The sequence below is a fragment of the Cygnus olor genome, chromosome 5 (assembly GCF_009769625.2).
Source record: "Cygnus olor isolate bCygOlo1 chromosome 5, bCygOlo1.pri.v2, whole genome shotgun sequence".
In the NCBI taxonomy this organism is placed as follows: Eukaryota; Metazoa; Chordata; class Aves; order Anseriformes; family Anatidae; genus Cygnus; species Cygnus olor.
In genome coordinates this window covers 26,299,395-26,315,845 of record NC_049173.1, presented here as the reverse complement: position 1 = coordinate 26,315,845, position 16,451 = coordinate 26,299,395, and the positions used below count along the sequence as shown (strand labels likewise).

At 41.0% G+C, this 16,451-nt stretch overlaps 1 protein-coding gene across 20 annotated transcripts in view; it reads right to left on the bottom strand.

Annotated features, from left to right (window-relative positions):
- Positions 1 to 15,779, bottom strand: part of RALGAPA1 (Ral GTPase activating protein catalytic subunit alpha 1) — a 131,477-nt gene extending 115,698 nt beyond the window's left edge. For 6 of the 20 annotated variants that reach the window (XM_040557420.1, XM_040557421.1, XM_040557422.1 and 3 more), the window contains exons 1-6: positions 15,414 to 15,779; positions 4,334 to 4,444; positions 3,804 to 3,853; positions 2,232 to 2,289; positions 1,644 to 1,687; positions 547 to 724 (exon numbers count right to left, since the gene is read on the bottom strand). In XM_040557420.1, the coding sequence (XP_040413354.1) occupies positions 547 to 724; positions 1,644 to 1,687; positions 2,232 to 2,289; positions 3,804 to 3,853; positions 4,334 to 4,444; positions 15,414 to 15,519 (547 nt within the window). In that variant the 5' untranslated portion in view covers positions 15,520 to 15,779. The remainder of the gene's footprint in view (positions 1 to 546; positions 725 to 1,643; positions 1,688 to 2,231; positions 2,290 to 3,803; positions 3,854 to 4,333; positions 4,445 to 15,413) is intronic. The other 14 variants (XM_040557423.1, XM_040557429.1, XM_040557431.1 and 11 more) reach the window with 7 other exon arrangements.
- Positions 15,780 to 16,451: the final 672 nt, after the last annotated feature.

The following is a 16,451-nucleotide window of genomic DNA, read 5'->3' as shown; positions in this document are numbered from 1 at the left end:
ATACCTTTCTGACCTCATGTTCTGCAATTTAAAAGGTGCAATTTTTTTGGAAAATGCCTTCTGAGCCATAAGAATATTGCAGCTTTAATTGCCTGGTCATACACAGAGACAGTGGGAAGATCAATTGTTTGGTTTTACAAGTTGCCTTAACAACTCCTCACTGTCTTGAAAGCCATAGCAGAAACTACTATTTTTTTCTAATCCCCTAGAATAAAGCCAAAGCAAGTGCAACAGTTCAGCACAAGCAGAACATGCCTATGCAAGTTTTCAGTAGATGCAACATCTGCTTGTAATTCTTAAAAAAAATAAATGAAATTGGTCAATTTATTTTCACCTACCATGTGCTGAGCTATCATTGCCGTATGTTTAAAAAAAGCCAGCAACAACAAAAAAGGACAGTGTTAATATTCAATAAAGCCTCAAACTATCAGGAAACACATTAATAGATCCATAATCTTCCTGGGTACAAACACTGCTTCAACTTTCCTGCTCTGTGCTGAGAATTGAATTATGTGAAGAACTGAGTAATGTTATCAAATTACTTACTTTCTTGAACATTAAGAGGAGGGTTAATAAGATTATCTAGTGTTCGGGGACCATATTCAGATTGTGGTGATGAAAATCCAGGAATTAAGCAAGAAAACATCCATAATTGTTCTCTACTACAGTTATTTTGAAGTGCTTGCAGCCACAGTAGAAAGAGACGTACACCCTCTCGACGTATCTTAAAAAAGAAAATGGAACAAGTTAGCTTGGCCCAAAGCACTTTGACATGTCCTGGAAGGAGGAGAAGAAAGGGAAGGGTAGAAAAGATGAACATAGACAGTATGGCCACTAGCAGAGCCAAACTAGCACATCTGCAGGTCCTTGATGAAATGCAAGGACAACCCTGGCATCTTGGCACTGCTGTTTGTCCCAGAGTCTTTCATAGGGCTTTCCCTAAAAGAAGAGGAAGAAAACCAACATGCATCTAGACATTTGCTTGAATACAGTAGTGCAAGACGCCATCTGAATTTTTCAGAAAATCCAAATAACATCATAAGATTTTTAAACACATTTGTGAATTAAAACAGCGTAGTGAGCTTTTTTTTTTTTTTTTTTTTTTTTGCAGAAGGACTCCTTCTACCCTTTTTCATTCCTTCTTCAAGGGAGGTGATGGAGTCCTAGAGCACTCCACTCCTGACTGTCATGCTGGAAAATTTCAGCACCAACCAAGCCTGCAGATGGTTTACAGAGAAGCGGCACAGCTGTTTGCTGCTATACCAAAACTACATGGGCAACTTTTGTCCCACGGTCAACTGTTATTACACTACCCATTAGTCTCTTTGACCTAGATAATCTTCCACTTTTAAGAACCTCAGCTCCAAAAACAGTTTCTTTGCCCCTAACATCAAATGATAAAGGCTTACTTCTGCTGTAGTACAAAATCCTTCAACCACTTGCACAAATTCTTGGCTACTCTGTATAAGCACATTACTACTGTGAGTAGTTCTACTGAAGATAATGATTAAAAGTCATTACTTCATGACACACAAGTCATGACCTCACTCCTGTGATTTTACCATAAAATTCACCCTTATATTCTTACTTGTATTTTTAAACATTTTAGACAAAATTAATTAGTATATAACTTTCTCAAATACCTTTAATGAATTTCCAGTATGAAGAAGCTTCTTTAAAATCAACCCTGAAAAAAAAGAAAAATTTGTTGTTGTTCTTTGTCAAGTAAGATGTCAGAGTTCTCGGTCAGACTTGATAACATCTTTTAAACAAGTCCTTGGCAATCTCCAGTTTAATCTTGGTGAACTTTTTTATCTTCAGGCAATTCTCTCAATGCCAGAAGGAAAAAAAAAGATCACCTTTCATACCTTCCTTATAACCCATAACATCTTTCCCAAAGAACTTCTTGGGAGGTATACATTAAATGTAGCCATAAATGGGTAACTCTAACTTTATAGTTATTAATGTTCTTTCTCAACAGCCCAACTTTATTTGTACCTAGAAGAGCATCTTACTACATTGTTGATTTTTGTTGTTGTTTCATTCCACACATGCACACCCTGCCTCTTTTTTTTCCTCCCCCCTTATCTTGCTACTCTTTCAAGACTTTAATCCCTGTTAGGGCACTTACAGGTTTATGAAATGAGTAGTGCGAACTAAGAAAAGAGTAGTGTGAAACAGCTACTAATAAAAAATAAAATTAAAAAAAGGAAAAAAGAAAATTAACTTACCAATACTATGAAATTGCCATCTCTGATGAATCCTTTCTGGAAGGAGTTGCAAAATTTTCTACAAAAAAAAACAACAAAATGGAACCCACAGACCTATGCTGCAGATATCACAAACAGAAGGCTAAGAAGCACTCTCACCAAGGCCACGGATCAGAAGCTGAAGGATTAATTTACAAAGTTTCCGCACTGCTTTCTTCGGAAGCATTACTGTCCTTTCAAGATAATTCCCTTCCTAAAGTTAAGAAGTCTGTCAGAGCCTTTGGGCTATCTAGCAAGTCCTGTAGACTTCAGATGTTACTGCAGTTTATCTGGCTTCACTGCCTCTGCTGGATATTACTTCTTGCAGCACTGGGAGCGGAAGAGGACAAATGTCTCAGCTTTCCCCGTTCACAACAGGCTCTATTAGGCTAATTCCACCTTTATAGTGGCTTAAGCAAGCATGTTCAGCTGTGAACTTGTCTCTGTGGCACTGGCAAACATTTGCTTCAGACTCCTCAACAGCGAGGTAAAGAGCTCCAGCAAAACAAAAAAGGGCGGAGGTGGGGCAATAATAATCTTAACACCTCTGCAGCTTTCAATTCAATACCATCTTTCAAATAGTAGGAAACAGAACAGTAACAAAGGCACTTCAATATTTATGTCCAAGGCATTAACAGTTCGTAAACAAGCTGATTTCCCAAACAGATTATTAGCCCTGTCCCTCTAGAAGCCCGTGCAATTGCTCCCAAAGCACAGGTCACCTAATACAGGTGACCTGGATCCTTATGCAGGATTCAGGGAACAAACAAACTAGCTCTCTTCAGATTCACTCCCCTTTTAACAGCCAATCCCACAGTTTTAAGCACCAACATACATTACAAAAAAAAAAACCAAACAAAAACAAAAAAACCCTCTTGAATCTGTGTCCAACATTGTAATAAGCGTTCAGCAGCTTTCAATGAAGTATTCTTAAAAAATCCTGATTCCATGATCAAAAACTTCAATCAAAATAGAAAAGAAAAATGACATTAAGTTATTTCTAAATTATGATCTCTGATCTGAAATGGTCTGATTTTATTCAGTTAGAATCTAAATCATTTTAATTAAGTCAGGCTATGCTTTTGGTAAGGATATTGTGAAGTGTTATTTTCAAATCATAGATCTCTCCAGAATAAAAGGGACCTATAAAAACTAGCTGTGCAGCAGCAATCTTATTATTATGAGAACAAACTCAGGGATAACATGCAATCAAAAACCAAAGATCAAGAGTAATCAGAGATCACTTTTATAAGAATTTCAAAGTGTATGATACATGGGGAGTGGGAGGGGAACACCACCACAAAAACAAATTTGGGAACCATCCACAAAATGTAGAAAACATGTTTCTTCCGTTAAGACACCTTCCTGAAACAGAGCAAGTCAAATTCTTTTTCTTTTTACATTAACCACATATATTCAACACTAAGCAAAAGGAAAAGGGAATGCAGTTAAGCATAAAGCATATTTCTATGTGACTGCAGGATAGCTATACTGTTACTATTCAACAGGACTAAATTCAAAGTCAAAAACTCAGGAATATTCAAATTATCTTACCTCAAAAATAAAAAGAATAGAATCTAATTCTTCTCTCTGAGACTTGTGACCTAGATACAATTAAAAATAAATAGAAGATACCAAAACAAGATTTAAGGAACACTGAAAGAGATCCTTAAACATATAAAACAAAGACATTCATTTCTACAACTTTATGAATTATTTTGTATTCCTTCTGCAAATACAAAGCAGAAGTATATTTTGATTTGCTATGATGTAAAACATGTACAGTTTATAACTTTCTATTATAGCATCAGCAGTTAGCAGAGATTAAGTTAAACGCTATCTTGCGAAGCAAAGCTTTCTGTAATTCTGCAGACCACCAAAAGCCTAACATCTTAATAATCTTCCTTTTGCAAAACTGAAAAAACAGCCAGAGAATAAACTCTCCTTCCTCAATCCACACTGTATGCATCTTTAGTTGCTCTGCCTTTATTTGCCATGTTAGTGCTTACATGTATTTCTGCATACCTAATGCAATTTGTGATCACAGAAGCGCAAAGACAAAGTGTTCTATTTGAAATACCCACCTTTTTGTTTAAGGCCTACTTCAATAGTCACAAAGTTTTCAAAGAACACATAATATATATGTGAGAAATGTAGGTCAAAAAACTGTTTGAGATCAATTGATTCCGCATTGTCTGAAAAACAGAACAGAAGATCATTTTCATTCTTCTTCAGATATTCAGTCACCCACAATATACTTTTATCCAATAGTAATAATAGGAGATATTTAAAACAAAAAAAAGTAATTATTATTGCTAAAGAAGTCCTTGAAGTTTTCATTCTTTTAAACAGAAGCCAAATGAAATTCCATATGGCATGCCATAAGTGCCTTGCAAACTTCAAAACAGGGAACAGCATCTTCTTGCATGACTGTAACACCTGCAAACCCCCGTGATGAACCAGAATTCCACCAATACTAGCACTGTACTTATGAACACTTGTGTGGAAATCCTCAAAGAAATACACAATGATTTATCTAGATTAATTTTAAACCCACTGTTCTAACTAATTCTTTCATACCAATACATTCACTGAATCAAAACGCAGTCCCTGCTCTGATATTTAACTGTGAAAAACTAGAAAAACTAGGTGGCAGAAGAATTGCAGGGAAGCACACAGGAACAGGGAGGCTGTTTAAGTATTTTAAACAGTGTTTACAGTACCACCAATTCAATTTTATCACAAATCCTGCCACAAGATTTTCTAATACACATTCAATTTCTGCAGCATCCTGGCTTTCTTGCATTGCCTTTCACAGTCAGCGTGGTGGAACCAGAGTGCTCTTGAAGATAGTGCTATGTTAAAAACTAAGATCAACTCTTCGAGCAAGGTGGCTTAGCTAGTACTAAACTTCGCAGCCCAGGGAGGTAGGTGTCTTCCTGACCATCTACAGGATTACCAAACCTTCAGTGTTGCAGACCACTTGCACACTGTTCACTGATCAGCAGCTGAACCACTAATAGTTTAGAGTCTGCAATATTACAGGACAACAAAAAAACATTTTGACTCTAAACAAAGTGGCCCGTGATTTGCAGGAGGTCAGGGCAAGTTCTTAATCACAACAGTTCTTAATTTTTGGAAATTCCTAAACTCTTTAGGAAACAAACTAAAGGCTTGCCTAGATAACCAGCTGAACAGTGAATCTTCATTATCTGTCTCACCATCACTGTAGTGACACTTTCATAGGTATAATTGGCGCTATGGAAAAGCCCTGTGTCTTTTCAGAGCTCTGCTCTGGGAGGAATTTCAGAGAACGCTCCGTTTTAGTTTCTAGTTATCTGTTTAATACCATGTGGTGTCAGTCACCTCAGAAAAGAGCCAGAGGAGCACTGCTGACCTACAGCGTTACCACTGACACCTGATGAGCACTGAAAGCACACCTCCAGAACAGACACAGCTCAGGAGTAGGATGCAAGTCAAAAGGTCCTTAACTTTGAAGCTTTTCTAGCAAATGAAATTCACTCTTTTCTTCCTAAGATCCCACACAATAGCATAAACAAAAGGAAGTTTATGGAATTCAGTTAACCACTGGGTGCTTGCAATAAGTTCTATTGCTTCAGGATGCAAGGAAATAAAAATAGAACTTTTGAATAGGAATTTTGTCCTGTCATTACCTGAAAATAACACGCACACTTTCTGTTACTGCTGAAAATTGGCTTTCCTTTTAAAGAAGGGAAAACACGCTTGTTGGTCTGAAAGGGCACCGTTTGCCACCTAGAGTAAAGGACAGCTTTTGCTCACCATCAAACAACACGCTTAGTGGTTCTCTAAGTTACTGATCAAGAAACTTGGGACCTAGGCACAGCTGGACCAAGAACCTCAGCAAGAAGAAGAAGAAAAAAGCAAGCAGATAGAGCACAGAAATAGTGACACAGACCTTGGAAGATTTTGGTCTGGAAGTCACCTTGTGTGGCCACCTGTGCAGATGGTTCCATTTCACTGCTGCCCCTGTGCTCAGCACAACCCATGACTGCAACAGGCACAAACATTACTGCTCTCCTTGATGACTTTACCAAAAACGCATCCCTTGCTCACCATTTGGATTTACCTAACTTCCAGCTATACACTGCTGTGCTTTTCTCCATTAAGAATCTGATCATTTTCGCCAATGAAAGTGTTTCTAAAACTTTCAGTTCACCTCTATCCTTGTAATCAACCAAAAGATACGGCTTTTCAATCCTCTCACCTTAAACCATTTTCTTCAACCCAAAGCCATTTGTCTCTTCTCTCTGCTCCCCCAAAGTATCACAAATGCTATGCAGAGAGGTAAAAACTATTTCCTCTACAGGGAGCACATGCATGCCCCTTTCACACAGCCTTGAACTGGGAATTTGCAGGAAGTTGCTTGTCTGCTTTGGCTCCTTTAACTTTCCTGCCTTCCTAGGAGAGATGTAGCCATTTTGCATAAAGTGGGATTACACAGAAACAGACTTGCCTCCCTAGCTTCCAATTTCTTTTTAAACAAAAGAACTTTGTATCCTCTTACCACAGCTTCATGCAACTGACACAAACTAATGTGTTCCTTGTGTTCTTGGTACTCGTGCCCAGACGGAAAAGAAAAAGGACTCAAAAATAGATCTGGCACCACTTAGAATAGTTTAAAAAGTATCCCAGAACAGGAGAGGGAAAAATGGGGCAATATATTTTACTGTACTCCAAGAACATAAAAACCAAACCTTCAACTATACAAAAAATAGTTCCAATACAATAAAATCCAGATTTCCAGCATCATTTACAGAAGTTTTGCCAAGAAAACTTAATTTTCTTCATGTTTCCCAATAGAAAAACAAAAACATGGAGTTTTGATTTGAGTTTTCCTTACTACTCTTCTGTAACCTAAAAATTGGTACAAATCTGATCTCTGCATTAACTGTGTTCTTTTTAATTTTTTTTTAATAAAGGGAGAAAGTTACATTTAAGCACAAAGAGACACTATACAACTTCTGTCCTTCCCTCCTCCCCTGAAGCTTTTATGAAAGCAGCAGTTGTTTTTTCTAGGTCCAGCACTAAGCAAGTAAATTAGCATTTCCTACGGAAGTTGTAGAAACTGTATTCTGTTTACAAATTCAGTTCTATTTTGTTGCACGATACAGAGAAACAAACTAAAAATGGAAGACAACGTCTAAGGTAGCTGTACAAACCTCACCACAAGAGCAACTGAGTATCAGATCAACCAGAATTCAGGTTTCCATTAAATCCGTTAAAACTTGGAAGTTGTACTGTTCCCCATCTTATAGACAAGAGCCGTAGGACAGGACTAAATGAAAACAAAACATCAGAACCAAATAATAAAAAAACTTCACCTCTCCTATCAGCTTCCATGCTTATATGCAACTATACTTTTAGGAATTTACTTTCATCTATTTTCAAATGGCCAACTGCTCTTTCAGGAACTTGGTTTCATGTATTTTCAAATGGCCAACTCTTTTGAAGGTTAATTGTTCAAACTTTCCAAAAGGTTACATTCTTTTCAAGTACCTCAGTAAGCTATGCAGACCTCAGTGCCTGGAGAGGCTGACCATTTTAGGAAGAGCAGTTCTAGGCTTAATTCTGCTACACAACTCTGCCTAGGAGTAAGTGTGTTTTTGCTCAAAGGCTTTAATTACAGTTCAATTATCAGCATCTCCCTTTTTAAGGAGGAATAATTTTTACCCACAGAAGTAATTCAGGATTTTAATAAAAAAATCCTTTATATCAAGCATTTGAAGAAGGATACAAACAGGATGGTATACTTAGAATTCAGTACTTCGGCATTCTAAGTCCAAGTACCATCTCAGAGAGCTTAAAAAAAAAGTAAGAAAACAAACCCCACAAACCACTGTTTTGTCAGACGTAAAACACAAAAAGCAACAGAGACTTTTACTGTATATTTAAACTTGTACAGGCTCACCTCAGCAAGACTCTGGAAAACTTTCATGTTTACAAATGTAACACCCCAATCCTCTGCAGGACAACCTCAGCGAGCTTTAATACAACTCTCCTTACCTATTTTGTTTCCTACATATTACATTATAAATGATTATAAACTAATCTGCAATATCTGTTGCATATTTATGAATGAGTTGAGTAAGCAAGGGAATACTATGTAGATGACTGCACCTCCATGTGAAATTAAAATCTTATACAGATAAAGCAGGTAAACCTGAATTTTCTGCACAGGACAGAACTTTAGTGGTAAACAATCAACCTAGTGAACTTATAATAACCACAACAACAAAAAAAACACCACACACAGATCTTAGAAATACACTAACTTTTTCTAAAGAGAGCATTAACATTCACCAGCTTCACACATAGCATCACAGAAATTTACTGTAGCAGCTAACAGAACAGTCTACCATTATTCCAAGTTGTGGTTCATTTTACATTTGACTTTTGAGTGTTAGGGAATTTAATAGTGTGTTTATACTACACGCTGCCACAGTTTGATAGATAACAGAAGTATTATCCCGTCTCATTCAGAGACTCGGTGGCTTTTGAGTCACTTTCCCTCATCCTCACCCAGAAACACAACACCAGTGACAACTGCAACAAGCAATGACCTGGAAGACGGCCAGATCTCTAATTCCATTTCTGTAAAGCAGAGGCCTGCTACGGGCTGAGTATTCAGTATCAATTATCATAATAAATTGGTGGCTTTAGTAAGCAAGAAGTTTCTACGTGTCCTAAATTTCAGCTAACATACAGGCAAAATATCCAGCAGAACTTATTCCAAACTCCCAAGGTGGAAAATTTAACTGCTGCTTTATAGCAAAGCAGTGCAGAGATTCAGTTACATATAAGCAGTCTCTGGAATATCAAAATATGTAATTTTAAAAGGTTAAGTAGAAAACATCTGGAACTAACTGATGGCTCTGACATAGTTAACAGACTGAAAAAGCGAAGAAGAGCTGATGGAAACAACCTGGTTTGCTCTAACAGTGCGCTACAAGTGCACTTCTGTTAAACAAGGGCTGCACCTTAGCTTTATCGTAACAATAACAACTATTTGGCCAGACAATTCCATTTTTTGGAAGTAATTTTGTCAAAGAAGATATTCTTGAGGGTTTGGGTACTGAAAAAAGAACATACTAAAAGAAATCTTTTAATGGACTTCAATTTTGTGTTGGACAAGTCTGAACTCCAGATCATGAGCACCTTCTAGAGACAAATGTACAAGGCAAAACCCATGAATGAATAAGCACATTAACAGCACTAATGAACATGGTCTACGTACAAAGCGTTGCCAAATTTCAACACCAGTGCTCTATAGGAATGAGCAGCGCAGCTGACAGCTCTCCAACCTAATTGTTTCAGGTTGCCGGCAGACTCCAGAGGAGTTACAACACCGGTGAGCTTTACAAAAATACTTCCATGACAACTCAGGCGTGTTCCAGAAAGTAGGTTTTATCTGAGTAACTTCAAGCACTTCCACAGCAGTACACTTATTTCCATTGCGAACTGCCACAAGCTGAACCCACGCAGACCTTTCCCTCGCATCCAAGAGGTCAGAGCCGTCCCTTTGTCTGGTCTGGGACTTGGATCCGATTCCAGCCCTTGTCCTTGCAAGCCGGCAGCACTGGCCAGCGCTGCTGCCTGCAAGTCAAGCGGAACATTAGCCAAAATCCTAAAGCAAAACACTTCTTCCCCCTGGCTAAAACAGATCAGAAAGGGTTCAGGCTTAAGACTGACAGAACACCAACTCTGATGTCTTAAACTGTACCTAGCCTGCAGCCAAACCCATGAATACTGCCGGTGACATGTCCTCCGCAGTTAGAATTACCAGGAGAGGGAAATAAAAAAATACACACAACTCATGCCAAAAATAATACAGCGCTGCATATCCACAGAAACTTCTGGAACAGTTATCTCCAGAGGAAATTCCAGGCAGCCAGTTTGCTGCAGCTCCCCACCCGCCTTTCATCTGAACAGCTGTAAAAAATTTTTATTTCTTACAGTACATCAGCGATACTCTAATGAACGATGTTGACCATGTGCAACACCAATGAATGTCATCCAGCTGAAGCATTAGGGCTGGCTGCCAGTGAGATACATTTCTCAAATTAAAATCCCTTTAGACAAATGCAATCTTTGTCTAAGTATATTGTCTTAATATTGAGAAATATATCAGACAATGTCAAATATAGACTGTCTCATTCTGTCCTGCACAGTTTGACTCCTCCCTTTCAGAGATCACTCACAGGAGATGTCGAGCACTAACCAACCACTGGGAACACCAAAACCAAATAACAACTAAGAAGATCCACATTTCAAACACACTGTTCTCTTAGCATTAAATGTTAACAAGCATGCTCTCCATGGCTCCAGAGATACAGTGTATTTTAAAGGTATCAGACACAAATAAAATAATTTTTGAGAAACAAAATACTCCTTTTTGCTTTACCCTGGATTGACAGATTACAGGCCTGTAACTCCTCCCCTACCAAAAAGTAGAAAAACAAAGGATTTCCCTTAAGAATTCAGCCATAAAAGTAAATCCTAAACTGAGCATGTTCATTTGTCTTGCTTGCACAGAGTAAGACTATGCAGAAATCATTAAAGATATCAGGTTTTAGCTTTCTTTATATACATGTATTTAAAATTCTGACTGAAATCACATATTCAGCCGTAGCAGCAACATGTTTGGTACCACAACCATAAAAAAAACAATATTGTCAATATTGTTAAGGTATGACGGTATGAAGTCAAATACCTAGCTGCCGTAATTATTTACAGAGATCCCAAAGCACAGCTTTAACAATAGGACAAATCAAGCATGATTTGATGCTTGAAGAATTACTAGAATGAACTTCTAAGAGCTATCACTTTAAAACCAGAGAATCTTAATTATGTTGTTACTACCGTTTATGTGCATATGCACAGCAAAAAGACCTCTTTGATGCTGAGGTCCAATTAAGCAGTGCAACACTGATGATAAGAAAAAGGCAGTATTATTTCCATGCTATTTCCTCTTAACAATCCCCCAAATGGCCATTAGCTGACAAGGCTGAGCCACTTCCACGCCGTTGGCAGCAGAATCCCACGCCATGCTCCTGCTCAGGGTTCCTGTGCTCTTACCACCAAAGCAGCTCTGGGTAAGCGCAACTGCCACAGCCTTCCCGGTGTAGAGGAACCAGAGAGAAGAGTTTGATTTAAAAAAAGTCACATGCTGACAGAGACAGTGCTAGCAGCCTGTATGCTTCAAAGGCACGTCCCAGAACTAATTAAATAAAGAGGATGATCAGTTCTCTATAGGAAGAAACTAACCCACCTTAAAATCATCAAGTCTCTAGAAAGAAGATAGTTCCATCTGTTTCAAGAAAGGTACTGCAGCGGCAACACACAAAGGCAGATTACCTTTGCTCAGAGACTGATAAATCGCAGGATGACTTCTTCAATCTCTTTCCAATTTTTCATGGCAGTTCTTAGCATTAACAGCGCTTATTACTACTTGGAGGTTTCCTCCAGGCTTTGACCTCTATAAGGAAACTTAATGTCTGTGACATGCATAAATTGGTCATTTATTATATTTACTTTAACAGCTAATTTAAATAATTAGGAATTGGTCACCTAAATTTCTCTGAATTTTCCTTGGTTGCTTAATTACAAAACGGACTGAATAAATATCCCATGAAAAAAGCCATACTGAGCCAGAGCAGAGAATCAGGATACTGGACTGAAGTGGCAAAAAGCAGATTCTACATCATGAGTTTTCTTTTTTTGTTTGTTTGTTTTTTTTTGTTTGTTTGTTTGTTTTGAAAAAAAGGCAAATACATTTACCCCCCACTTTACCCGTACCTGGTAGACAGGCTAGCACTCAGGAGCTCCCCAAGCCAAAATCTTCTCCTGTAACTTCAAACTCAGTAGCTCTTAATAGGCTTTACTTCCTAGTCTTTTTCATGTATGTTTCCACATTTTTCACTCTCTATCCCTCCAAAAAGGGATTCCAAAGATTTCTTTTTACATTAAACTTTTATTCTTATCTGAGCCACTCCCATCTCTAAATCCTCTCTATACTGACTACAGCAACAAGACTAGTAATGCTGCAGTGATATTTTCAGATAACTTCACTACTGTTTTATGAAGACAAAGTTTTCTGTATACTTTAGGCAGACTAATTTGCATTTTTGACTAAATTTAAACTGAGCTGTCAACAACAGTATTTATTTTCTTGAAATGATACAACTCACGGGATTCTAAGTTGTCTTGTAAAAGGCATTTACGTAATTCCATCTAATGTGCACTATTTTTAATTTGTTAAAAATAAACGTTGCCTGCCTTTGTGCTATCCGGTCACTTAGCTTCGTATTATGTTCTCTGAAACTGTTCGCTCTCTTCTGGTCTTGTCTAACAACCATATGATCCTAGCTTAAATATTTTTAGATAACGTCTGACTTGCACTGCTGCTTTGTGGGATTCAACTGTCCATCTTTCACCGTAACAAAATGGTTTGTATGTGTCTTCTTTGGCTAATAGATAACAATCAGTCTAAAATTCCTGACCACTCTGCCTCTTTTCATGACTATTTCATTATCTTAGTAATGTCTTAATGGAAAACGAGTGCTTTTGATGCCTTGCTAAAATACAAGGAAGATGAAGTAGCACTCCTTTCTTCCTTGCGAGTCTTAACCATGAATCTAAGGCCATGTTTCAGTTTATTGTCGCTGAACCGAACACTAAAATGCAGAGCAGAAAAAATAATTCTGGTCCAATGCACTTTGCCATTTATGAACAAGAAACACTTCTCCCCATTCTCTGCACGCAAAACATCCGAGAATTCTCTTCTTGACGGTCTTTTAGTCTCCGATACACAGAGGCTAAGAGCAATGAACAAGACAAACAATTTTTCATTAATGAAGATACCAAACAGAGATTCCATTCCTCTCCCCCAGACAGCCTGCTGGCACTAGCTCACTTGGCTCCCCTGAAGCACATGGAAACATGCTGATTATTATGCTGGGGTGTGTGTGAGGCGGGGGGAAGTTGTCACTGAAGAAAAAAGATAAACAGGAAAATGCAGCACTAAGCTGCTCAAGCTGCAGCATGGCGTCTGCATCCAAAGCCATCTCAGGCAGCAGTTTGTCCCATGTGGGCACATTTCTTTTCTTTAATCTGGTCCTGCTGACTAGTCAAAGAAACAAATGGAGAAGAAAAGGCATAGAGCTTACACTTTGAAGGCCTGTTTAGGGAGGAGAAAAATTTAAGGAATAAAGCGAAGATGTGATCACAGAAGAAAATGGACTTCAAATAATCTGCACTACACTTCTCTTGCACTCAACTACAAATTAGAGAAGTATCGCTCTGCCCCCCTTACAAAAAAAAAAAACACCTTGTTTTTGTACCTTGTGGATCTAAGATACGCCTGCATAACAATAAAAGTTTGTAGATGGATACAAGACAGACAAACTGAAGAGCAGTGTCACACCTTTCCCTACATACAGTCATACACTGAATTGCATTCTCCCAAACTTAGAGAAAGCATATGTGGGAGCTGTGCTAAAACAGCCAAGAAATATGCATGTGCGGTGGAAAAAGGGGAATGGCCATCACATGAAAACATGTCCCAGCAGATTTCGTCTGTCCTAAAGCCAGTAAGCAGAAACCCAAGATTAGATAAGAACATTTGCTTGACTAGAGCTCACAGCTTGCATCTCACTAAATGCACCTGACTGTTAACAAACCTGAAGGAAAAATCTTGTAAATAGCAGACAAGTTACAGAAACACCAAATCCAGAACAAACCAGATCAAAATCAGACAAATATAATGTTTTGAAGACTACAGCAAACTGGAAATATTCAGCATGCTTTACCCAGTGTACTGCCTACTGGGGTTAACCCACAACAGCCAGGAAAACTAAATTCAGAGCTGTATTTAGTTTCTTTATAATGATCTTTCCTCTTAAATTTCTTCAACTGATTAAGGAGCTAAAAATAAACATAAATCAACATAAAACAAGCCACAACTGGCTCAGTGCAGCTAGCTAGGACGAGTTCTAAGATCCTGAGTGAGGCAAGAGGCTATATCTGACTACTGAAGTGTCTGGGATAGCTCGCTACAAAACTATTCTCCATTTCAAAAGACATAATTACATTACAAAAATAAGTCATGCAGCAGCAGTTGCTGCCATGTGGGAACAGCTGTTCCTTCAAACACTAATACAAAAGAAAAAAGAGAGCAAGAACCGTTTTCCTTTGAAAGGAAAGAATTCAGCTTTGCAGGCTGAGGACAATCTACTCAAATACCCCCAGACTGTGGGCAGAACCCAAAATAATCCATTCAACACTCTGTTCTAAATACGGAATGCAGTTGCCCTTGACCCTGCTCTGCTCACACATTAATAAACTGTCAGAAACAACCCATACGGTTACTGAACTCGAGGACCCAAAACATGCTCGAGAGGAAGCTGCTTTTTTCAAGGACAGCTCGATGACAAGGACCTAGATCTCTACAAACACCTCCAGCTAGCAGATATTTTGGAATGGTTAACTCTGCCTTTTCCATTAGGCATGTTACTGCATATAATCACACAATATAATTCGCTGGTCAGGTTAAACAGCTGTCCGCACTGCACTACGGTGGCACCTAAGTGCTTATGCTCCCTTCTTGACCAATTTGCGAAGCAGAGATGTCTTTGGGATAGCTGTATGGATGCTCACCTACTGGGGTCCTGGTGAGCACTCACCCTGGTAGCTCCAACTCGAGAGAACACCGTTGTTACTTTAGGTACTGGCGGAAAATGGATTAGGGAGCCAGGGGCACCACTACTGCTCACTCACCGCTTCTATTCAAACTCACTGACTTCACAACAGCGTTTTGGTGGGGAAATCCACCCGTTTTTCACTTCTGTCCCCGCTGCCCAATGAATTCCTCCCCCAGACAAGGTGGGGCTGCCGGTGCCTGTGCAGAGCAGCGGGGAGCGGAGCTCCTGGGGTCCCCCGGCCCGGCCCAGCCCCGAAGCTTGGGGTTGGGGCTGCGGTCGGGGTGTCCCTGCGGGCCCCGAGCCCCCCACCCGCCGGTGTCCCCGGCCTCCAGCTCCCTCCTCCGCCGGGGCCGGGGGGCGGCGGCCGCACAGCGCCGCGGGCCGGACCCCGCTCGCCGCCTCCCCCCCCCCCCGCCTCACCCACCGATGAGGACGCGCAGGTGCTTGAGGCGGGTGAGCGGGTCCTTGCGGGTGTCCAGCACCTTCTGCGTGGATTTCCGCACGTCCCCGTGCGGCTTCTTGGAGAACATCCCGCCGGGCCCGGCCCCGGCGCCGCGCTCCAGAGGCGAGCAGCGGCCTCCGGATCCGCCCGCACCGGGGCCCCTACATAGCCGCCGGCAGCGGCAGCAGCACCGCCTCCTTCTCCTTCTCCTCCGGCCTCCTCCTCCTCCTCCGGGGCCGGCGGGGCTGGAGGGGCCCGGCGGGGGCCGGGCCGGGCCTGGGCTCCCCCTTCCTTCCTCCTTCCCTCGCCCTCCTCCCGCTGCTTCACGACAGCCGTCAGGTGCGACCCCGGCCGTTCCTATGGCAACCGCGCCGTGACGTCACCGCCGGAGGCGCGGCGGGCGGAGGCAGGCGGCTTGAGGGGGGGGGCAGCGCCCGGCTGGGCCTCGTCCTGCCCCGGGACCGGGGGAAGGGTCCGGCGGCCCGGTGTGCTGCTGAGCCCGGCGGCAGGGAGCGGGCCGGGAGCCGCTGGTGGCCGTTCAGATGTAAAACAGAAAGTTAACCAGTTTTTCAGGTGCTCCTGATGGTACAGAGGCACTGAAATGTAGCAAGGTAAAGGAAGTTGGACCCGATGATCTCTCGAGGTCCCTTCTGACCCCTACAGTTCTGTGTGGTTTTGTGAAATCCTGCGGGGAACGTGGACAGAAAACGCAGGCCAGGACCGTGGTTGCCAAGGCAGTGGCTCCAAGCCTTCTTCCAGTCAAGCCCCAGCTGAGCAGCAGGCAGTGATCTGCCTCACAGCCCCTCTTGCCTCGCCAGCTCCCAAGTTGCTGCAGCTCCTCACCCCAGCTCCTGCCCATGGTCACCTCATCTCTGGTGGCAGCGCTGACGTCAAGAGTGAAGTGACAGAGGTGGTCCAACCAGCGTGACACTCTGCGGTGCCATCCTTGCCTCTGTGCTGCGCTCCTTAGGCCGCTCACGCCCTTGCTGGTCCTCAATAAATTGCGAAATGGCTCCTCAA